At 39.8% G+C, this 25415-nt stretch overlaps 1 protein-coding gene across 2 annotated transcripts in view; it reads left to right on the plus strand.

Annotated features, from left to right (window-relative positions):
* LOC121909881 (glutamate receptor 1-like) overlaps nucleotides 1-25415 on the plus strand; it is a 103630-nt gene that overhangs the window by 63129 nt on the left and 15086 nt on the right. Inside the window, exons 5-16 of one of the 2 annotated variants that reach the window (XM_042430697.1) lie at nucleotides 1220-1273; nucleotides 1382-1540; nucleotides 4545-4712; nucleotides 6037-6141; nucleotides 7024-7131; nucleotides 7968-8174; nucleotides 10502-10717; nucleotides 12423-12546; nucleotides 12674-12815; nucleotides 17041-17239; nucleotides 17920-18167; nucleotides 24839-24953. In XM_042430697.1, coding sequence (XP_042286631.1) covers nucleotides 1220-1273; nucleotides 1382-1540; nucleotides 4545-4712; nucleotides 6037-6141; nucleotides 7024-7131; nucleotides 7968-8174; nucleotides 10502-10717; nucleotides 12423-12546; nucleotides 12674-12815; nucleotides 17041-17239; nucleotides 17920-18167; nucleotides 24839-24953 — 1845 coding nt within the window. The remainder of the gene's footprint in view (nucleotides 1-1219; nucleotides 1274-1381; nucleotides 1541-4544; nucleotides 4713-6036; nucleotides 6142-7023; nucleotides 7132-7967; nucleotides 8175-10501; nucleotides 10718-12422; nucleotides 12547-12673; nucleotides 12816-17040; nucleotides 17240-17919; nucleotides 18168-24838; nucleotides 24954-25415) is intronic. The other variant, XM_042430696.1, reaches the window with a different exon arrangement.

Genomic DNA, 25415 nt, shown 5'->3' on the forward strand with positions numbered 1-25415 from the left:
GATCACACAAAATGAAAAAGAAGCTGATATTTAGGGCTGCCCTCTAAAAGTTGTTGAGTCGATGCATCAGTCGAGAAACCCCCGAGTCGATTTGCATTTTGTCAGTCGAATTGCTGCCTTTTTTATAGCCATGTCATTATACACAGAGTAATGCAGGGTGACAGCATGACAGGCTGTAAACTTTTACAGATTCTTAACTCTAAATGACCTAAATACATGAGTGTGATGGAAACAAAGAGGGATGATACAACGTGATGCAGAGCGACTGTTTCCTGCTCCGAGCTCTCAACTCCGGTGTTAAATGCAGCAAAGTCGCCTAAACTCCTGTTTAAACAAACATGTAGCAGTTTCTCTACCGTCCAGTGTGATCGACTCTTCAGCTGACAGCGCTGTCAGCAGCCGATCGGTAGAGAGGCTCATGCTGCGCTTGGATATTATAACTGAACTAACACCAGGACGCACACTTTTGATTTCTCTGACTGTGTGGAAATCTGATGTTTTCACATCACAGATGATGAACAACAGCATTAAAACACGAGTCTTACAGGTAAAACATGAGTCTTGTGTAGCTGTTTAACAAGAAAGAGAGAGGGAAGTGAGGAGGAGGGAGAGATGAAGGAGGAGTGGTCCTTTTCAAACAGTTTTCTCCTCCTACAGTGAGTAGTTGTGTTCAGCACTGCAAAGCAGCTGTTATTGAATGTTTATCAACTGATGCTCATTAGGAGCCGGACCTGAGAGGAAGACTGGAGCCAACACCTGCCTCCTCTACCTCCTCCTCTTTACAACTGTTTCTCTTTCCACCCCCTTCTCTGCCTCCTCTTCCTCCTGTTTCGGGCCTCTCTGTCTTTTCTCTCCATCTTCCTTCCTCTTCATTCTCTTCTCTTTACCTCCTCCTCCTCCTCCTCCTCCTCCTCTCTTCCGTTCCTATCAGTTTGCCGGTTGACTCTCATCAATCTGAGAGCGCTTCCTCTCTTTCTCTTCATCTCTTTCCGATGGTGAAGATGGGCAATTAATCCCTCAAAGAGGAAGAAAGTCTTCCAATTAGCAGCTGTTTAGCTGTTTGAGAGAAAACACACACACACACACACACACACACACACACACACACACACACACACGTACAGATGAGTGTGATGAATGTGTAATGAAGGCTTTTTATCATCATTAGAAACCATCAGAAAAATCAGCACGTCATTTATTCTGACTTTCTCTCGTTCAGATCGCCGCTCAGAGGAGAAACCTGAAGAACTACCATTACATCGTGGCCAACCTGGTGAGTCTGGCTATTTACTGGGAGGAAGTGGTGAAACGTGAATACAGTGTGTGTGTGCATGAGTGAATGCAGGTATTTAATCTGTGTGTGTGTGTGTGTGTGTGTTAGGGTTTCATGGACCTGAACGTCACAGAGTTTCAGAAGCTGGGGCCGAACGTGACGGGCTTCCAGCTGGTGAACCGGTCCGATCCAGCTGTGGAGAGGATCAACCAGGAATGGCTCGACTTCGACAGCAAAGACCTCAAACTGGCTCGCAGGAGGCTCCGGGTACACACACACACACACACATGCTGATCTCAAATGGCTGAAAGTTGAAGATAAGATGTTAAGATGTCGGCTATAAAACTGCAATGATTAGTTGATTCTTTTTGTTATGGAAAACTCTACAGTAACACTGGGTCAATTATGGGCCTCAAGCTCACAGTAGAGACAGCAGTAAATCTTACAGAGGGAGACTGACTCCTCTCCTTGAGATTCACAGCAGCTATCTGTGATGTTTGGGGAAGCGGGAGCCACTCTGATAAAGAGTGAGCCGGCGTTGTCACGGTAACCAAGGTCAGGGAGATGGCCCCGAGACTCCCCAGACACCACAGATAGGTGACCTGAAGCTCCATGCAATGTGACTGAACTAACACGGGTAAAAACATTTCCCTATTTAGAGACTAATGAGCCAATAGGCTAGACTTTGCATACAGTAGAAGCATTGAGTTTGACTATATCTGGACGTATTTGTAGTATCTGTGGTATCTGTAGAGGTTTAAAGACCAAAGTTAGAGCTGAAATCCTCAGAACATTAGAGACGGCATCAATGCACATTCAACTGTGACTGATAAGGTTTCTGTTCTCTGCTTGGTCAAGTGTTCAGTAAATATTCTCAGCATAAGACATCAAAGGCTCCTGGACACTTTCTTCACCAATATGTTGACCATTGATCAGCATTTCTCCATAACAATTTTGATAATCAATTAATCATTTTGAGTCATTTTTTAAGAAGAAAATGTCCAAATTCTCTGATTCCTACAGAGCCCCCCAACGGTCCTCGCAATATGTTTTGCATTGTCTTGCAATACTTTTGTGTTTCCTCACAATACTTTTCTTCTTCCATTCCTTCTGAGCCATTTCCGCTGCCAGCGCAATGCCCCAGTATGGATCAGCTCATTGAATTTTACTTTGAACTGGGCATTAAGTATGCTGATACAGTATTACTGCTCAATAGGACTGGTTATGTAATTAGTGAAAGTAAACTTGAAACGAATTCTTTGATCAAGAGGATTCTTCAGAAGAAAGCAGTACAGTAATCTGCAGGATGCTGTCAGTGTCATTCATGACCAGTTACTGTACAACTGCACGGATATCGATGGATGTTTTCTGAATGTCGAGAGTACGGCCTATGAGTAAGTGAAGAGGATGTTCGCTTGATTATGAAAGAGCTGGATCTCAGAGAGGTTTCACTGAGGAAACATGGGAACCCAGAACTATTGCAAGGTAACGCAAAACATACTGTGAGGGAATGTAAAAAAAAAAAAAAAATCTCTCTGTGACCCTTGTGGGACTCTGTAGATTTCAGCTTCTCAAATGTGAATATTTCTGGTTCCTTTAGTTCTCTACAACAGTAAACTGAATATCTTTGAGTTCGGACAAAACAAGACGTCATCCTTGGCTTCGGGAAACAGTGATCAACATTTTGCATGATTTTCTGACATCTTACGGTCCAAACAACTCATCGAGAAAATAATCAACATTTTAATCGACAATGAAAACAATTGCTAGTTGCAGCTGTTAATTTTGTTTGGGAACATAATAGTATTGAATAGTGTTGTTTGTACAGATATCAACCAAGGCAGGTGAAGAAAGGTCATATTACGCTACCCCAACCAAAGACCAATACTATGGAAAAACAGTATGACAACGATTACTGTCATTGTCGATTAATCTGCTGATTATATTCTCGATTATTTTTTCTATAAAATGTCAGAAAATAGTGAATAATGCCCATAATAATTTTCTATTAGCCATTGTGACATCTTTAAATATCTTTTGTCTGATCAACAGTCCAAGTATGACACAGAAATGTTCAAATTCTCACATTTGAGAAACTGCAACCAGCAAATATTTTCCTTCATCGGCAGATCAGACGGTCACACTGAGCCTGATTGCATCCTGCTACACAACACAAGAGCAACAGACTCTGAACAACAACCAACATTAGCTTTCCTGCTAAAGTCTCCTTATTATCTAACTTACAAACATGAACACATGTCTATTTGACATTTTGATATTTATATCAACTAGATTTCCATATAATCATTTCATTTTCAAATGCACCAAAACAGAAGAACAAACATCTAAATCACCAGCAGCAGCTCACGGTTGCCGGCTGTTGAAAGTAACGTAACATGCTTTCTGGTTTTTCCAGCTGCACAGCAATCAAAAATAACGACTTTCAGAGCAATGATGGAATGATTTTGTCTCTGTAAACAGATCTCAGAGAAACATGAACACATCTCAGGCCTCATCACAGTCTGAGACGACGTTAAGTTTGACTGTATGGTGACTGTATGTTGATGCTACAGGGGAAGCTAGCTGTTCCACAACTGAGTGGAAAGACTGCTAAATATAGCAGTGGTGCCAAATTGGGCTGCAGCTAATGATTATTTTCATTATCAATCAATCTGTCGATTATGTCCTTGATTAATAGATTAGTTGTTTGATCTATAAAATATCAGAACATGGTGAAAAATGTCAGTTCCTGTTTCCCAAATCCCAATATGACGTCCTCAAATGTCTTGTTTTGTCCACAACTCAAAGATATTCAGTTTATTGTCAGGACTAAAGAACCAGAAAATATTCACATTTAAGAAACTGGAACCAGAGAATTTGGACATTTCTCCTGACTGAAATGACTCATCGATTATGAAAGTAGTTGGTGATTAATTTTATGTCGATTTGACTAATTGTTGCAGCTCTAGTGCCAAAAAAGTTTAAGAGACAGCCGATGCTTGATACCATGTGTTTTTTGTCTTAGAAAACTAAAATGTAAGTTAATTTTACTTTTTCCTTTTATTCAAAAATAGGTTTTTATTCATATTTATCTTAAGTTCAATATTGATTTGTAAATCTGCACAGCAGCAAAGACTAAAAGGTCTCTAATATTAAAAAGGGTTTCTATTAACTCAAACATGTCACATAGTGTTTTTAATTTTTTTTTTTGTATCACTACGAGCTGCTGTGGTTTAAAGAGTTTGGTAACCGCTGATCTCTGACTGCTCAGTATACAGGAGCTCTGACGTACGACGGCGTCAGCGTCATGGCGACGGCTTTCCAGAACCTGCGGCGGCAACGGATCGACATCTCTCGCCGCGGCAACGCAGGGGAGTGTCTGGCCAACCCTCCCGCTCCCTGGGGACAGGGCATCGACATACAGAGAGCCCTGCAACAGGTACACACACATACACACACACACTATGCAGCATGTAAACGTTAATACACACAATAAAATGTAACAAAAACACTGATGCACATCACGTTGGGCCAATTTTAAACAGTGATAACTGAGTTTTTTGTCTGTATGTCTGGTTTTCATCACAGGACAAATGTGTGTATATGAATGTAGAGGAGAGTGTCAGTGTTCCAGGAATATAAGACTCAACGTGTTTACATTTTGTCAAGTAGTCTCCATTAAAAGTCTGCTGAATCAGCTGTCAGCAGTCCCTGTTTGTAGTGTAGCCATGAACTTACAGACAACTGATACTGACTCTGACCAATACTGAAGAAAACTTAAAAATGTGATGATTCTCAGGCAAGTTTTGCAGCCATAGGGAACGTTTTTCTGCATGATTTCTAAGCATATTTATGGATGTTTATTCATGATGGACATGAGAGATGATGATATCCTTGGGAAGTGTCACACTGAATTTAAAAATATGTGAATCATGTCTGTGTATTTAATCATTTATTTTATTGTATTAATGTTTTAAAGTCTTTTATTCCCATTGTCCTTTATCTGTTTAATCTAGTTCTTATTTTATTTTGTATTATTTTAGATTGGTTTCATTACATTTGTTTAAACTAGATACAAGAAGTACCTGCACACTCAATCAGAGCTCCCTTTTCTTTATTTGTGATGGTTTGACCAACTATGAGGCATATACATATATATATATATATATATATATATATATATATATATATATCAAATGACAAATGACAATCCTCTAATGACATCCACATGTGTCAAGACACCATCATCATAAAAGGAATAAAAAACATTACAAACGTCATACAAATATAATAGGAGGTCTTGACGCTAATTGTGTCCAAATTTTTCGGTCAACAAAAAAATTACAATGAAAAACAGAAATATCAAACACTCATTTCATATAATTAGTAGTAATAAGGTGGTTGCCATAAGTTAACCTCCTTGTATCCAGCACCACTACTTTGTTTTCATTCATTACATTTGTATATTTTTTGGCGTATTGGTCTCATTGTTTTTACTGCTCACATTTGCACTAACCTGTACAAAAGATGCTATACCAATAAAGTTTGATCAATTGATTGAGTGTGTGATCGGATTTGAATGAGTTATGACTCAACGAAGGAGTTTTGATGCAAATTTCGGGCCAGACTTCAACTCCTCTGCACCCCCCCCCGGGGAGGTGCCTCACAGTTTTAAAACCTCTGATAGAAAATAAACATGGTGTGTGTGTGTGTGTGTGTGTGTGTGTGTGTGTGTGTGTGTGTGTGTGTGTGTGTGCCCGCAGGTACGTCTTGAAGGGCTGACGGGTCAGGTTCAGTTTGATGAGCGAGGACATCGCACCAACTACACGCTGACAGTGATGGAGCTCAGTCACACTGGACCCAGGAAGGTGCTGCTGCTCGCTGTTTTGTCCTTTTTGTTAAAAGAGTTTCATTTTAACAGAAGTTTGGTTTGGAGTCACACTCAGCAGAGAGTCAGGACTTGGCAGGTTTTCACTATATCAGCTCATTTCAGTAATTAGCTCCCTCTTCTCTGATTAAAGGTGTGATAATCAGTCAAATCAGCTTGTTTGGTATAAAAACCTGCAGACTCGCAGCTTTCTTTTCAACCCCATCAGCAGCACAGAAGTACAGTATGAGTTCTTATTGTAGTAAGTAAACAGTTAGTTGCTTCATAGAGGTTCAGGCTTCAAATGAGACTTCAAAGTCTGGATTTCATGTTTACAACTTGCAAACATCTTTGTCCGTCACTTTTAATCATTTTTGGGGCAGAGGGGGGCAGAGCAAAGACATAAACAGGACTTTAAATTAGAGGATATAAGCATCTTTCTGTGTTGAGTATCTGTATTGATGAAGTCTCTTATTGGAAAGGAGGTGCATTTTCTCCTTCTAATCTGCACGAAGTTGCTCTGTTCATTCACGGGCAGCTACAAGATGCTTCATGTACACAGATTCATACATTGGTAATACACCCAAACAATCAAAATCTGTAAACATACCTAAATAATATGGAACCATTTGGTAACAACTGTCAAAATAAAGCCTGCAATAAAGTGTGTAAAAACATTTGCCGTGGAAATATAGCAGGTCACAGAATACCGTGTGACAGTGTTATCTTGTAATTATGAGATATTAAGTCATTTTTTTTATTTTTTCTTTGGTGATTGCAATGTGCTTCTGTAGAAAACAAAGCAGTAAAGACCTGTCAGATGACAGTTGAGACAGTGAACAGAGGCTGATGACTTGTAGTCTAACAGTGACGTTGTGTTCAGATTGGCTACTGGAATGAGAAGAGAGGCTACGTGAACACAGCCATCTACAAGCCGGTGGTGGAGTCCCTGGGTCTGCAGAACAGAACCTACATAGTCACCACCATACTGGTAAGACTGGGAGGACACAACACTCTTCACCTTACTCTAAATTTAATAAGGTAATAAGGTGTAGTTCATAGCAAACCTGACAGTTTGAAAAAATTACAAAGAACATCTTACAAGAACATTTGCAAGTAATTTGACTTATAAATAACAAAAACTAAAGGATTCAATTTAGATTTCTAATCACCCTTTTATAAGCTCAGAAGTCAGAAACACAACAGTTGTGAGTTGCATCTAATTAATGTTCACAACCTGATAATGAAATAATAAACCTGCAGTCAGTTATATTTATGGCCACATGGGGGCAGCAGACATATTGAAGTCCAATATTCACTCTCTTTTAACTCTGTTTTTACTCTCTACCAACTCCTGAGGGAAATATCTGGTTCTTTAGCTGCTAAATGCTCCACTATGTTCACCAGCTAGTCTACAGCTAACTGTGTCTGTTTGCTGTTTGGTGCTGAGCAGGTAGTGTACAGCAGCTTTTTAGATCTTTTTCTCTTAAAACAGTTGCCTGCTGCAACTGAAAATGACGTTATGAGAGCGCTGAGAGTGAACTAAAACAGTAAAGTCACAGCTGATCAGATAAACAACGAGCTGAAACTCACTTTAAAGCTCCGTAAAGCCGAGAGGAGCTGCAGAGTCACTGATAATTCTCTGTGGGTTCATCACTACGAGCCACAACCAACACATTACACACTGACTACTCAGATTGTAATGATAGAAAATATAGTTTATAGCTACTTTAAAAAAGCGATTACGTAGGAATCATAATGTTAACTAGTTGATATTTAACCTATAAATAAAAATAAATTGGCAGTAACAGTACTGTCTCTTCACAGGAAGCTCCCTACATGATGCTGAAGAAGAACCACGAGCAGTTTGTTGGAAATGAGAAGTATGAAGGTTACTGTGCTGAACTGGCCTCAGAGATCGCCAAACACGTCGGCTTCACCTACCAGCTCCAGCTGGTGGGTGACGGCAAGTACGGCGCCAGAGACGCTGATACAAAGATGTGGAACGGCATGGTGGGAGAGCTGGTGTACGGGGTGAGTGTGACCGGACCTGAACCACAGACATGGATCAGAAAAAACATTTTTTGTCCTAAAACAGATAGTCACTGTAGTTTGTTGGGGACTATTTTCAGTGGCGGATGAATCCACATTTGGTACTCTGGTGAGTGTTTTAGGGTTAGGGGTTAGGGTTAGGGTTAGGGTTAGAACATGTCACCTGATACCCAATTATGTTCCAAACGCAAAAAAATATTTTAATGGTGGACAATAAATAGTCTTAAGAGACATTTTTCAACAAAAAAAAACAAACATGAGGCTTGCTGAAAAAGGGGTTGTTGCTCTACTGCAGTCCACTTTAGATGATGAGGAAGGCTTATAAACATCCAATCAAATAAGTCTGTGCATATGGGTGGAGTCAGATGACAGTAATCATAGATGTAGTCATCCTAAAAAAGTTATACCATTGGAGTTGTCGACGGATCTTAATGGGTTAATAGTTTTTGGACAACAACGGAGGTTTGTGATACAGACAATACTTGTTAGTAGTGGCGGCTGGTGATCACAGACACTGAGGGGCTTCTGCTGTCACAGTTTGTTGTCTTGCTTGGTGCACTGTAGCAGACTGTTACATTTACTCAACAATTGAATTAAAAAAGGATGCTATCAATTAAAGAAAGGCCTTTGAAAAAATAAGGTTTGAGTTGGTTTGAGATGTCACTGGTTCTGCAGCCTCAGATACTCTGGCAGGAAAAACAGGATTTAGACGTGCAAATTAGAGCCCTGTGCGGGACTGTTTCCTTAATCCCACTCCCGCTGGATTTCTGACCATTACTGCTTGCTCCCGCAATGTGTGTGTCCACTCCCGCCCACACCCACAAACATTCTGATCATTCATGCCTGCACAATAGGGTTGCATTGATTTAGTGTCTTCTCCCGTCCTGCAGGGAAAATACGTTATTTTTCTGCATAGTATTAATAAAGAGACACTTTTTGCTACGCTAATAATATAGCAAAATTATGTTCTAGGGCATAATAGTGCAATAATTACAGTTATTCTAGTGCAATAAGTAAGCTATGTCTGTTCTAGGGCAAAATTACATGTGTGTTGTTGGCTGTGTTTGTTTTGCTGAGGTTGTTTTATTTTGTTTAGTTTCCGTGTGTCTTTTAACGCACTGATCAGGAGAAACTGAACTGAATTGAGTAGCGCTCCTAATGATGATGACGTGCAACTCCTCCGTTACCTCCTAAAAGAGCGCCAAAGTAGTAATAACCTACAGTATCGCGTAATGCAATATGCATGCATTGTTTGGTGTTTCTGTTCCTTGCTTGTTCAGGTGAAGTCAGCAGGTTGCAGCAGCCGGTGGTGCACGCTCATGAGTGTGTGTGTGTGTATGTGTGTGAGGAGGAGCAGCGGCAGGTAGCGGTGTCAGGGAGCATCAGGAGGAGCGCTGACTGAGCACTCAGTCCGGTTCTGTGAGAGTCAGCCTGCAGCGCTGCCTAAATCCAGGGACCCGCCTGCAGCAGAGTTGAAACTGCCCACTCCCGCAAGATTTGCGGTGGGTCCCGTGGGACTGTGCAACCCGTGTTCATCCCTCCAGAAGAGTTCCAGATACTTGTAGAACCAATACCAAGGCTGATGAACACAATCAATCTCCCATAAAGATATTCCCTCATTTAGTATTTAGATGATGGTGGTGGAGAGCGCTGTCTAACACCTAAGTCCAGAATCTCCCATAGGTTTCAATTGGGTTAAGATCTGGTGACTGTGGAGGTCATAACATATGATTCACATCATTTACATACTCATCAAACCATTCAGTGACCCCTCGTGTCCTGTGAAGTGGGGCATTGTCAACCTGGAAGAGACCACTCCCATCAGGATAGAAATGTTTCATCATAGGATAAAGGTGATCACTCAGAACAACTTTCTATTTATTTGCAGTGACCCTTCCCTCTAAGGGGACAAGTGGACCCAAACCAGGCCAGCAAAAGGCCCCCCATAGCATAACAGAGCCACCAGATCCCCTCACTGTAGGGGTCAAACATTCAGTCCTGGACCAGTTTTTCCTTTAATTTGTCACCCGTCTGTATATAAACAGTATGATGTGAAGCAAAATGTGTCTGCTTGAGCTAAAAAAGTTTTAACGTCAGCAAAGACTGTGCAGTTATTGAAAGTTCAGTCCACTGCAGTTAAACTGAACAGAAAAGAGCAAAAAGGAGACGGACGGAGGAAAATAATAAAAACATTAAATTGTGTCCATGTCTGTTTGTGGCTGTATAAGAACTCCAGTGATTAAAACCTTCCTGCGTTGTATCTGAGCTTCTCTCTCTCTCTCTCTCTCTCTCTCTCTCTCTCTCTGCAGAAGGCCGACGTGGCCGTCGCTCCGCTCACCATCACTCTGGTGCGAGAGCAGGTGATCGACTTCACCAAACCCTTCATGTCTCTGGGAATCTCCATCATGATCAAGAAACCCACCAAATCCAAACCGGGCGTCTTCTCCTTCCTCGACCCGCTCGCCTACGAGATCTGGATGTGCATCGTGTTCGCCTACATCGGAGTCAGCGTGGTGCTCTTCCTGGTGAGGGCTGGTGTGTGTGTGTGTTTGAGACTGAACAGATGTGTGTGTTTAGAGGTTTATGATCATCTTTTCTCTGTCATCTTAGAATTTATATTATTCTTAATTTCTCTCATGAAGCATAAATAGATAAATAGATAGATATAATACTTTATTAATCCTAAAGGGAATAAAGTGTTACAGCAGCTACTGGACAAAAATCAATATACAAAAACAATGAGGTTGATAGGTAAGGATTAGATAAATAGAATACCTAAAATATAAGTGAAATTATGAATAGAATAATATAACCATAACTATAATACTATCTGCTGAGTATACATTGTTCAATGATGTTAATATGCTATAGAACTGTACATTAGTGCATGTGAGGTGGATATTGCTAAGCTAATAGTAGCATGTCAAACATCACAATAATATAATGAATGAATAAATACAAAAAATTAATTTAATATGTGTATAACATTTAATACCCCCCTAACAGAGTCCATTAATAAATCGTCTCTGCCTTTCAGCATAATTTATTAATCAATTAAAATACTGCATTATGCTGATAAATTGTTAAACTTGGAGGACAAACAAGCAAGCACATCTTGAAAAGTAAAATGTAAATCTGAAGCTGACTCCTAAATCCTGGATGTCCTTGAACGCAACATAAAAGATAAAAACAAAAGAATCAAACAATTTGTGACGTAAAAAATTAATTTAAGAGGAGATGGAAATATACAGATATAACTGCCATACATGCATGGCTTTAGTCTCTAGTTATTAAATGATGGAACAAGGCAGAACAGAAATTATCCTCAATATTACACCTCATAGAAACCCGACAAGCTCAACAGCTTTGGCTAACAATACTTCACTACCCATGAGCCTTGGTTGCCGTTGCTATGGAGAAGAAACCAGTCGGAGGCCCAATCAGAGCGGTAATTAATTCAAAATGCGTCTTCGTTGAAGTTAAGAACGAAACATGACACCATATTTGCTAAATTCATCCACCAAAATCTGGAAATAAATGGATTTAAACTGCAGATTGTAAAATCTGGTTTCTCAACAGAATAATGTTTAGCTACCGCCTGCCGTTACCGGCGCGTGTAACTGAATTTGAAGGTCTGTGATTGGATGCTTCCAAGCAGTAGAAGAGCTCCAACTGTGAGTCATCAACACTGTCTATGTGAAAATGAGACTTTAACTTCAGGAAACAGCTCCAACTTCACAACTCTTCGCCAGTTCCAGTAGTATTAAAGCACTTTAATGAACACCTGCTGTTTTTTAAATCTGCTCTACAAATAAACGCAACTTAACTTTACCTCATTTACATCTCCAGTCCTAATGAATATTGCGCTAAATTGAATTGCGTTTGTAATTAGAGTCAGTCATAGTAAATATCCTCCACAGTGTCTTGTGTGGAGAACAGGCAGGTAAATGTAAACAGAGGAGCTGCAACTGATGATTATCAGAATATTTCAATTAATCGATTACTCATTTAGTTTACAAAATGTGGAAAAAACAGTGAAAGATGTCTGTCAGTCCAAACTGACGAGATATTCAATTTCAATCTGATAACTAACAGAGAAAAGAAACAAATCTTCACATTGAAATCTTTCTTTGAAGTTTCTGATGATCGACTGTTTCAGTTTAATAGTAAACAGAATTATTTATAAGAAAATTACCTTTAATTTGTGCTGGTGACGTCTGTGTGTGTCAGGTGAGTCGGTTCAGTCCTTATGAGTGGAAGGGTGAGGATGAAGATGATGAAGATGAAACTCTGCCTTCCTCTACCTCCCGGCGAGCTCTGCCTCCCTCCTCCTCTGAACTCGCTCACTCTCCAGGTATCTCACCACCCTCGTCATCCTCATCACAGGCACTTTTATCTTGTTTATTTTCGTTCTAGTCACATGTGAAACTGTTGTTTTCCACATGATATGAATCTAACTACGATATTATTTTATCTGTCAGGGTTCTCACAGGCTCAGGTCCAGAACCAGAACCAGCAGAAAGAAAAGGAGAGTCCCGAATACACCAACGACTTTGGGATCTTCAACTCTCTCTGGTTCTCTCTCGGGGCCTTCATGCAGCAGGGCTGTGACATCTCCCCCAGGTAGGACACCTGGACAAACACATAACGGGTCTGTCATGATGTGATGATACACACAAATAATTACTGTTTCAACCCATCGTTTTTTCATTTTTACAAACATTTTGACCTGACGAAGATCCAAGTAGGATCGAAACATTGTCCTGATCAGATTGTGTTGCTCAGAGTAAGTGTGCAGGTGTTTTTCATTGACGCTGCTTTCTAATAGCCTTGTACCCACATGATGCCCTGTCATGATGACCTTAAATAGCACTCACGATAAAGATACTCCATAACACCACTACCCAGGAACAAACCTCTGCAGGACTCTTGAACTCACAGAGGGACGTCTATGAATGTATAATCATAAGAGACTCTTGGTTTGGCAGAGAGACTGAATCGATTGATGGCCTACAGAAAAAAACATCTTTATAATTGAGATTGAATAGGAATAAATGAATATACATGTCATCACACTCAGTGATTACCTACATAACAAACAGGTCCACAGGACCTGAGAATTACAAAACCATCATCCACTGTTGGATGCATAGACTGTATAAAAATATGGACGTAGTTACCGTGACGTCACCCGTTGGTTTCTGAAGAGCGGTTTTGAAGCTCAAAGCGAGCCCTCCGGCCGTCGCCATCTTGGCAGTATGTGACGCTGCCTAACTCCCAGCCAATCAGAAATGGGCAAAGAGGTGGGCCGAATGGCTGAAACAAGCCACCTAGCGGCTGGCGGACCTGTCACTCAAAGCAGCCATGTCCTTCATTATGCAGAACTTTACGGCTTAATAAAATTTAAACGGGTGAGTTATAAAAAATTCACCCCCCGTACAGTTGTCATGAAAGAGGAAATTAGCTTTAGAGACCAAAACCATTTTTTGTACCAGACTGTAAACATGTTTATTTCTGCTGTAAAGTTGGGCATTTTAACATGGAGGTCTATGGGGATTGACTCGCTTTTGGAGCCTCAAGTGGCCATTCAAGGAACTGCAGTTTTTGGTACTTCAGCATTGGCCTCATTTTAAAGCCCCAGAGGTTGTCGCTTGGTTGGACGGGACAACAAAGCCTTTTGTGATACATGGTGTGAAGTCTTACGGTACTAATAATCCAAGAAGCTACTGATCAACTTTCTAGGATTAATGACTATATACAAACTGTGAAAACTGAGCTGTTAGCTGAAACCTCAGATATTGAAAACAATCTGCTCAGATACAAAGCAGATCTTAAAATGGAGATAAAATCTGCCAAAATTAAGAAGTTTAAAAGGGATTTGGATGACTACAAACCACAGAAAGTTGAGCCTTGGTGCAGCGGGAAATGTCACGCCGAGAACAAAAGAGGATCCCCGATCCAACAGAGGGAATCGCTCTCGACAGCCCACTGTCTCCAGCGCATCATCACTGGACGGCGAATCGGACGGCAGCCCAGCTGTAACTCTTCACCTAAGAGTTAACCCTCAAACATCGACATGTAAAGACACACGTGTAGCTTTATGAACTGAGATACACACATAAACAACCATCAGAGACATACAGAACATATTAATGTAGACACACACGTTATCATGAAACACATACAATGCTGTGTGACATACTGCCGGGTTAGTTGTATGTTACTTCTGTGTGAAGGCCTGAGGCTGTTTCTATTCTGGATCTACTGCACTGTGTGTGTGTGTGTGTTTTCCCCGTAACCTCATTAAAGTGATGTTACAGTCATGTTTCCTTATACGTACATCATGTACTGTACATATAACATAAAGGTAAAGTGTGTGTGTGTGTGTTTGAGAACCCTTACTATCAATCCAAAATATGGCACAGACTGGAAAACCTACAAAAACCTACTTGAACTCGATGATTCATAATAAAAGAGACACGTGATATAAAGGGAAAATTAAACTCGATTTAAAATGTGTTCAACCTGATCAGACACTAATAGAGAGAGAACAGCAACACCGGCAGGAACATTATTATCTCATTAAGATACTCAAATAGTGGCAGAGAGAAGCAGGTCTTCATCTCTAATTTCACCTGTTAAACAGGGCATATCGTGCTTTTTGTTATTTCTTGTTATTTTTATGTTCTTATACTGCAACAATTAGTCAATTAATCAAACAGACAATTAATGGGCAACTATTTTGATAATCGAATAATCATTTTAGTAATTTTTTCAGTAAAACATTGGCTGGTTCCAGCTTCTCAAATATGAGGATTTGAAGCTTTTATGTGTCATACATGATAATTAACTGTTGGTTTTGGACTGTTTTCTCTATTTCCTGACATTTTATAGACTAAACAATTATTCGAGAAAATAATCGTCAGATGAATTGATAATGAAAATAATCATTAGTTGCAGCTCTAGTTGACATTCTTTCTTTAAGCACATAAGCAAGTCATCCTCCGCTGAACTTAGCACATTAGCATATTATTCTGTCATGATGCCAAAACACTGAGAAGGTTAGAAGCAGTTCACATGTGATTTTATGTTTGTTTATTTTCCATCAGAGCAGCGGGAATATATCACCACGCGTCTCACAGAGGGATCGACCTGTGTTGACTTTCCGCTCGTGAACAAAAGTGTTGGTCTCCTCTCCACTCTCACCTGATCCTCTTTCATGTTTGTTTACCGGGAGGTGATGCCTACCGCACAGTCACAGAGACAGAAAACACCTGACCTGCATCTCTCTGCTTAGACTGTGATCTCTGATCTACTGTTGATGTGTGTTTGTGTGTATCCAACTGTGACAGGTAGTCAGGCGGTGCTATATAAGATCATTTTTGTGCCCTTGAATGAATTTTAATCCAATTAGGAATCAGTGTGTTACCTTTGAATTAGTGGATTCTTTCAGAGTGTTAAAAAAAACCCAACATTTATCTGTGTAAAAGACTTATTTTCCTCCACAACTCATTGACTCGACTCGAAAGTGATTCAATGTGCCTTTAAAGTCTAACATCCCTCAGAGGCTTTAGAGTTCATTACAGCCACAATATGAAAGTGTTTATTACAACAATTAACATCCTGATGATTTATCTTTTCTCAGAGTCTTATTAGTGGTGGAGCTAAAAATTTCCATTTTTACCACCCACCTTCAGAGACTGCTTGAGGTATGAAACGTTAGACGAATATATATAATATAATAATAAGTTTATTTAGTGTAGCACCTTTCACAGAAATGAAATTCACAAAGTGCTTCACAGGAACGAGAGTTGAAAATAAGACTGTAAAAACATACATAGTGTAAATAGATGTGAACAAGTTAGAATTAAATGAAAAATAAAAATAAAAAAACACAATCAAACAAACAACTCAAGAAGACACAAAAGCCAATTTAAAAAGATGGGTCTTCAATAGTTTTTTAAAAGCTTCTACAGACACTGCTGACCGTATATATACAGGAAGAGAGTTCCATAGTGTTGGAGCCACAAATGCAAAGTCACGATCACCTTTGGTTTTCAGCCGTGAGCGAGGGACAGTCAGTAGGTCCTGGTTGGAAGACCTGAGTGACCTACCTACACATATATACCAGGACCAGTGTGTGTTTATGTGAAGTAAATAAAGTAGTCAGACGTTATTTTTTTTAACACTGCTGCCATGTTGTGGAGCAGCTTTCTGTTACGCATCCAGCTGTTAAAAATAAAAGAGGCTTATTTATGGAACAGGGTCTCATATTTACAATGAAATATTCAATGACATTGTCATCGAAATTGTCCTTGAGGTTTTCTTGATGTTGGCGTTATTATTTTTTATGTTTGTTGATTTTGGGTTTCAGTGTTTCATTTGGTTTTATGTTGAATGTCTGGTGTTTTTTATGCGTCTTGATGGAAATCATTTACTTGTTGCAGCTTCTCATGTGATGTGAAGCTTTTATGTGTTCATTAGAGTTCTGAATATGTTAAGATTTTGAACGTTGATCTGACAAAACAAACAACTTAGACTTTCAGAAATTATTACGAGCAATTTTCTCTCTTTTCTGGCATTTTATAGACAAAATGATGAATTGAGAAATAATCGGTAGACTAACTGATCAAATAAAATTGATTCTTTATTGTCATATGCATGATGTGCTATAACGTAACTTCCAAAAATAACAATTTCAGGAGCCAAAAGATAAGAAGATGTTTTTTTTCCGATAAAGACAGCTTTTCTCTCAGTAAAACTATCCTGTCTAAACAAAAGTTTAAAAAAAATCAAGCTGCTGATTAATCTGTCTCCTTCTTCCCTCGTCCCTTCCTGTTCTCTGCAGGTCTCTCTCAGGTCGAATCGTGGGAGGAGTTTGGTGGTTTTTCACCCTCATCATCATCTCCTCCTATACAGCTAACCTGGCAGCCTTCCTCACTGTGGAGAGGATGGTGTCGCCCATAGAGAGTGCAGAGGACCTGGCCAAGCAGACAGAGATCGCCTACGGGACCCTGGACGGAGGCTCCACGAAAGAGTTCTTCAGGGTGAGGACACATTGTTCTTCTTACTTTTTAATAAACCAGATTCATTCCAATCTGCGCTGCGTTGGAGGTCTGATAGAACACGCTGTTATTCTGGGATAGATGGAAAAAAGTGCTGCGTTCTTTGACTTTCTTCAATCAAAAAGAGTCCAAAACAGGTTGAATCTAAACCTGTTTAGTATAATCAGTATGTACACAGTTAATAAATGGTTTATAACACAATATAATGTAGTTGTTAGCAGATAGAAGTGTCAATTCATGTATTTCTGTGGACACCCACAGTTTGCTGCTCTATAAACAGATAATGAATGACATTATAATACTACTATATCTACTATTTATATACACTATATACTTTTTGTCTGAGAAAATACGTATATGCTATCATCTTATACAAATATACTATAGATATATATCATTATTATTATTGTTTTTTTTCCATTTTGATAAAGCTAAGCCAGAAGTTTCCCCCTGCTTCTAGTCTTTATACTAAGCTAGGCCTGTCAAAGCATTCCTTTTATTTCACCACATTATATTTTTGCCGGCATTATATAACTCTTGAAAGGTAATCAGGGCTCAAAGTAAAAAGCAGTAAAAAGGTTGTCCTTTCATGCTCAGTAACATACAGTACTGTATAATACCCTTATAATTATTTTGTCTTTACTATCTCCTCCAACTTTTAGCGGTCAAAGATTGCAGTTTTCGAGAAAATGTGGTCGTACATGCGGAGCGCAGACCCGTCTGTGTTCGTCAAGAACACCAACGAGGGCGTGATCCGAGTCAGAAAGTCGAAGGGGAAGTACGCCTACCTGCTGGAGTCCTCCATGAACGAGTACATCGAGCAGAGGAAGCCCTGCGACACCATGAAAGTAGGAGGCAACCTGGACTCGAAAGGCTACGGAGTGGCCACACCCAAAGGATCGCCCCTCAGGTACACTCTGAATCTCTGGACAGGGGACGGTCAGTGTGGGGTTAATGTTGGTGTCCTGTTTTGTCTGTTTTTGTGGGAAATTAGACCAATCAGAGCAGCGATATCGATATGAATTTATGAATTTAACAGCTTCAGTTGATCCCTCTCATCACCCACTGCCAGTGGATGTGGCCACTGATCAAGACTTTACAAATTTTAAATGATAAATACTCACAAGTGCAAACTGTGGTGTTTTTTTTAAATACACATATTCTTTCATGAATTCAGTTCTCTTGGTTTTAAATTAATAAAAAAAATTAAAAAATATATAGTTTTCAGGAGGAAATATTCAGCATTTAATCAAAACACTAGCATTGGTCACATAAACCAAACTAAAAACACATTTTTAACCATTTCATGGAGGGAAGATGCCGATGTTCTGATGCAGAGGTTTGGACCAGTCATGGGTTTGGTGATTTCAAACTAGATAAAATCAAAAGGACTTGACCTTGACACCAGTGACTCTTGATGAAACTTGGACTTGAGCCTTATAGCTTCAAAGACCTGAAGCTACTTGGCTGGAGCAGCGATATCTTCAGACACAAGACAGATATGGCCTACAGGAAGTGCAGTTTTTTCAGTTTTTAAATTCTTTTAGGTACGAGAGAAAGGAAATGGACACGGTACAGTGAGATAAGAGCTTGTAATGACATGACATGGAAAACACATAAACTGCTGCTTATTTTTGTTTATTATTTAGCTAATTTAGTTAATTTTGTCTTGAAAACAACCTACATCTCATATCATGTGCAACCACAACTCAGTTTTAGGTCTTTGTTGTACTCTTTAGTGTCTCTCTTAAGGCTGTGTGGATAAAATGAAGATGAGAAAGCATTTACGTCTTCATGCCTACGTATCAAAATGGCATTAAATGGGGTGCAGAATGCCTCATGACTTGTAACGGACTTGAAACCCAAAGTTTAGAGATTATGACTTGATTTGGGACTTTACTGTGAAACTGAGACTTACCTGCAACTTGAAAAACAATGACTTGGCCTCACCTCTGCAGAGCACAAAGTACTGTAACAATTAAGGCCAGTTCACATAGAAAGCGTTTGTAGAAGCATTTTTTGACGTCCATCACTCGCACATCTCACGGAACAGATATGCTTCCGTTTTATTAAATGTATCAATCCACACTGACTCCAAGACACGTGCAAGTGAAGCGCATCTCACGGAGACACCCTCTGTTTTTTTACGCTCCGAGACTGTTTCTGTCACATTTAGTGAAGCGTAATCTGCACAGACAGCTGTTTAAATCACTCAAATATCCTGCTGTATATGTGTTTTGTTTATTAACGGTATCTACATTGGTTGATCAAGGCTCCCAGTCTGTCTGTGAGCTCGCCTGTTTCATTACAGGCAGATTCCCCTCACGTGCTACGGTGGGCCGGGCCAGGAAATAAAATCAATAAATCAATAAATACAAACACTGTTGATTTCTTCCCATGGAGCCAACATGAAAACTGTTTTGGTTCAGTAAATTTATGCTGTCAGTCAGCTTGGTGAAGGCAGGTTAGCCAGCCGCTGGTCAGGAGCTACTGCTGACACACGGCCGGTTCTGTGGACAAAGACGCTGAACGCAGGTTGGAGTCGGTGTGGATTGAACAGATAGAACGCACTGCTCGCGTCTCACTTCCTATGTTGATTCCAAGTTAGACCCACAGGACATTTTCTTAAAAAAATAATGTTTGTGGTCCTTGGCTGATGGTACCAGAGCACTATCAGGTTTTAGAGATGATGACAAACTGTATCTATGATTGGAATATCTAAACCCTACAAAACAACCCCAACCCTCACAGGACAGTCGGCCAGTTTTGGGTTTTAGACTTGTTTACTGTCTGTCTGTGTCAGTCTGTCAGTCTGTCTGTCTGTCTGATCGTCAGTCTCTTAATCTGTCTCTCTGTCTGTCTTGTCTCTCTCTCTCTTTTGTTTATCTTGTCAATATTTGTGTTTTTCTGTCTGTCTGTCTGTCTGTCTGTCCCTGCCCTGTTGGTTCGTTTACCTGTCTGCTGTCATTTCCTCTGCCTGTCTGATTGCCAACCTGCCTGTCTCTCTGCCTCCACAATCACCAGAATACTGACAATGTCGCTAACACCCACATCTATCTGTCTGTCTGTCTATCTACATGTCTATATGTGAAAGAGCACTGCTGCTGCCAGGTAAAACCTCGCACTAAAAACAACTAGACTTTGTTGAGCCTCATTAACATGTTAGTTGTTGTTTATTTAATTGATAAACTAATAAGACTAATATTCATAGAAACAAAGGAGTATGACACCCCAAACAATAACAAAATACACTATATGAATTTCTGTACACCCTGGCAACCCATGCAGCATGCCCTAAAAACCACCCATAATCACCATAGTAACCACATCATTAACTGTAACAAGCACCTATCACCATGCTAGCAACCATTTCAAACACCCTAGCAATCACCTAGTAATGTCCCAGCAGCCGACTGGAACATCAAAAAAAGCATCTAGCTCCATCTAACTCTGAGCCCAATAACACCTATGTAGTAACCACTTAGCAACCACCCAGGCAACCATAGTCACCACCTAGCAACCACCTGGACTCACCTTATCAATCAGGCCCCAAAGATCCATCTAGTAACCACCTGGCCATTCTTTGGTAACCAACCAGAACAGCAATACCACCAATGGTACAGTAGCAACAATCACTTTGCAACCACCTAATAATGTCCCATGAGCTATTTACCAACGCCTGGGTCTTTCTCAGGATATGTATAGTTATTGATTTTTCGGTTTATTATTGAGTTTGATCAAATGGGTTACATTTGGCAGAAGGAAACATTGTAGGTTTAATGTATTTGTACACTATTCTGTTAATTTGTATTCAGCATCAAAATGCTTGTTGGTTTGATATAGGTGTTGAATATTGAATTGGTTTTACTGGACACAGAATAACTACCTCTAAAAGCTAAAAAAAAAACGTGATAAAAATACAGAAACCTGTTTGCAAGTTTGTGGGATTTTATTTTTACCTGACAGCAGCAGTTGAAAGTCATGTTATTTCCTTTTCTTTGTTTCAGACTTTGTCCATGTTTTTATCAGATGTTCTGAAAGAGAACATCATTCTCATTCTTTCAGCTTCACATTAGCATTTTACAGCCAACCCAGAGTCAGAGAAAGGAAATTACTCCAAAGATGAGATTAGTACATGCTGAATGTAATAATTTGTATGTTCTTTTATGTTATAAAATGTTCAATTTCTGGAAAGCGTGTGTGTGAAGGCCCTAAGTATATCAATCTGTTACACAGAAAGCAAAACAGAGCCCAGTAAATTGGCTTGACTTTCTGCTTTCATGGGAAAATGGTTTTAGGTTTGTGCAGAGCAAATTAATAATTGAGAATTGCTGATATCTCTACAGTTCGTGAATTTTGAAAGCAGAACAGCCATGAAAGTTATTCACCTCTGTTGTCTGTCTTGTTGTTTACTTGATTCTGTGCGTGGAATTGCAAATGCAGAAAACATAAAATCATTCGCCATTTTTGAAAAAAGAACAAGAAGGGTGTCCCTTTTTGTGATCAGTTGCCTAGCAACACTGTTGAGTAAAACCATTTGAATGTTGGATGTATTGTATAATCACCTTTGCACATGAAAAATATTAGTTTCATTTGAAAGCAACATCAATTTGACACAGTTTTACTGTTGTTGATTGTACTCTTATATAGCATACCTGATGTTAAGAAACCATGAAGAATAAGGGCAAATTTTGGCATCATCTGTGTTATAAACATGGAGTTTATACTCTGACTCTGGGTTGACTGGTTCTCAATACTAACAACTGACAATATCAAGTCAGCTGCTTCATTTCATTGTTTCCTCTGATTAAACTCCATCAACCAGCATCTGCTTTCCTCTCACTGTTGCTAAGACTTTTGATGAACTGTTCTGACTGGATCATTTGGAGAGTATTGTTCCAAAATGACATTACAATGTCCATCTTTTCAAGGTGTCTGATTGATTGATTGCAGTTTCTGAATGTCAAAATAGTGACTTTTAGAATGAGTGTTATACAATTTCGACTTCTAGGCCAGGTGAGATAAGCCAGAAGCAGGCCAAATGTAAATACTGCAAATTTATTGGCCATCGATTAATAACAAATGGCTTTGTAGCATTTCTATTATCTGGCTGTGGCTGGATTGGGATAATATTTCCATAATTTGGTTGTTGATAGTTGAGGAATAGTGCAGTATTATGGACAAACACCTTTCTGACCAGAGTTTAATGGCGACTTTGATTACATAAAGAAATACAATGCCATTTAATTTGTAAAATAACAGAAATCTCTATGTCATAACATTTTGTTCTTGATTTTCTTAAAATTGCAATTGCAACTTGATTAATCAAACAATGTAGCTGAATTTTCACATGCAAATTTTTTATTTTTGCACAGTTCAACTGGACCATTTTATGTTTTACATTGAATTGTTTAAATTAATATTTCTTTATTGTACATTTTTTATATGCACAATGCACTTTAGAACAAAACTCTTCTGTTGCTGTTGCTATCATTACATTGATTTTTGTTATTGCACCTTAAAACTGAACTCGTTAACACAAAACTGATCATTTCATTGATTCATCCGTAGAAACTTCACTGCAGCTTTCCGCCACTCTTTAGCTTTGATCATCACTGTTATGTAAAGGGGAACAACATGCAACTTAGATGGCATGAAATTGAAAGTGTAAAAGACGTTTTGCCACCTGCTTCCCCTCATTAGTTTGAACCCGAACCTGATATTTTATATTCCACGTGCTATTCATGTCCAAACATTTGACTGTTGTTCCTGCTTTATTTATCAGGTAATGAATGGAAATGAAGTAATAGGATACATTTGCAGTTTTTCAACCCAGAGGATGTAAAAATGTTGTTTTCTTTCATTTGAATTTTTGCATAGTAGCTTCTCCTAGACAGGTTTGGTTTTGGTTCTGCTGCAGTTGATCACTGGGCTCCTCACAAACCAGAGAAGCAATTTTTCCATCAATATGTCCATCCCTTTACTGCCAAGAGGAGAGGGAGGTCAAGTCAAATAGGATGGATGGTAGAGATGGGAGAGATTCCCATGTTTACGACTTGCAAGTGCTCGTCAGACAAGTCAGGATGGTTGTGTGATTACACAGTTGGTCGAGTGATGAAAAAAATACTGGACACCGACAGCATAACTTTATATCCATTGAATTTGGTTTTAATTGCCACAAATGAAGTTGGCATTACTATTGTAAACAAGTCAGAATCTTATAATTTCGATAACTCTGATATGATGTCACGCAGCAGAAGCCCCAAAGTCTTTCTCCCCAGCAAAACCCTCCAGCAACTCTTAGAAGTGCTCCTAGGCCTGTCGGGAAATGTAGTCTCCAGTATGTCCAAGCTTTACACCTGGATGTCCTCCCACTCTGTCATGCTTGGGACATACCCAAAGGAAGACGTCCAAGAGAAATTCCTTCAAGCATCCTCGACCCCTCAACTGGCTCCTCTGAGTGTGAGGCACTGGTTAATTTTTCCCATTATCACATACAGCGACAACAGCCAGCATCTTGACACACTTCATCCTTGCCGATTGTATCCGCAATCTCATTCCCCATTATCATTCCCCACTATCTAGTCAGAGGTCCTCAGGCCAGGGCACTTTAGGCCAAAGGTCGAACAATGATCGAGACAAACCCCTGTGGAGCAGTTTGATTCCAAAACTATATCTGCCTGGTACCTCTTAACTTCATGGAGTAGGTTCTGCTCCTTCACCCTGAGAGAGGTGATGATCCGAGATTCAATCATCACTGCCAAGGTGCATAATGTCCAAATCTTTCTTGAACCTACTCCTTGGGCATTGCCCTTCACTTTGTTGGTGGTGAGACCATCGAGTAATGGCTCCAATATGCTTTTTCAGGCTGTTTCCTGACTACAATCAGCAGCTTGACCACTAGGTACTCACCTGTGAGCACCACCCCAAACTTGTTCCAGGAACTGACCCTGGTCACTGTTCTGGGATCTTTTTCAGTTAGAGATACTCCAAGGAATCAGCCATTAATAGCAAATGGTTATACAGTTAGATTTGGTGGAAAAGGCTCTGCTCTTTTCAAAGAATCTCAGAAGCAACAAGGATTCCTCTGGAAGCTTAACACATTAGGAGGAGAGTCACCTTTGCTCACAAACCGGGATTTTCTTGGGTCTTTCTTTTGGTTACATGTAGAGTGGAGGCAAGAATCGAAGCATGGTTTGTTACCCTGCTTTTGTCTGTAAGATTTGTGCTTTTGAAAATTAGATGTGTTGTGAAAATTAGATCTTTGAAAGGCTAAAATGTTATGGAATTCAACAGTGTTTAAACCTGTGAAAAGGTGCAGCAGTGGTACATTTCTCAAACTAAAGCATGTGTTTTGATATGCACAACTTTAAATGATGGGAAACAACATTTCAAGAAAGTCTGGGTTGAAGAGCAGTGAACCTGTCCTTTAATGAACCATTCATTTTATGATTACACCAATAATAACATCCCTATCATAAGTAGATTCATGCTATGATGTTGCTATATTCACTAAGGCAGTCCTCTGCTCATTAACACCTAGTTCCCTTCTATCCCTTATTGTTGCTATCATCCCCGTAGAAACCCTGTTAACTTGGCAGTGTTAAAACTGAACGAGCAGGGCCTGTTGGACAAATTGAAAAACAGATGGTGGTATGACAAGGGAGAGTGCGGCACCGGGGGAGGGGACTCCAAGGTCAGATCACCGTAACCCCAACGGGTAACGACAGGCAATGGCACACCGGGGTAACTGGCAACAACCCATAACTTAAATACCAAGCGTAAAACACTCTGGATGGCAGCTCTGAAACTATACTAGAATCTACTGTTTGGGTGACTTTCACTATTGTAGTAACACTGGTTTCACCTCTGGAATAGGAGGTGATATAAAATTATTCACTCTATGTCCTTGTTGATCCAGGGGGTATTTTACGAAAACATGTTAAAAGTCTATTTCATGACAACAAACGACTCATTATTAGCTCTAGTACAGAGTTCATTCAGTTTTACTGGAGGCAGAAAGCTAATTTTTTTAAATATATTTTTTGGGGCATTTTATGTGTTGTTATAGGGACACTGTAGATATGACAGGAAATGAAGGGAGAGAGAGATGGGGGGGTGGGGGGGGGGGCAACATGCAGAAAAGGTCCACTTCCGG

The sequence above is a fragment of the Thunnus maccoyii genome, chromosome 13 (assembly GCF_910596095.1).
Source record: "Thunnus maccoyii chromosome 13, fThuMac1.1, whole genome shotgun sequence".
Taxonomy (NCBI): domain Eukaryota; kingdom Metazoa; phylum Chordata; class Actinopteri; order Scombriformes; family Scombridae; genus Thunnus; species Thunnus maccoyii.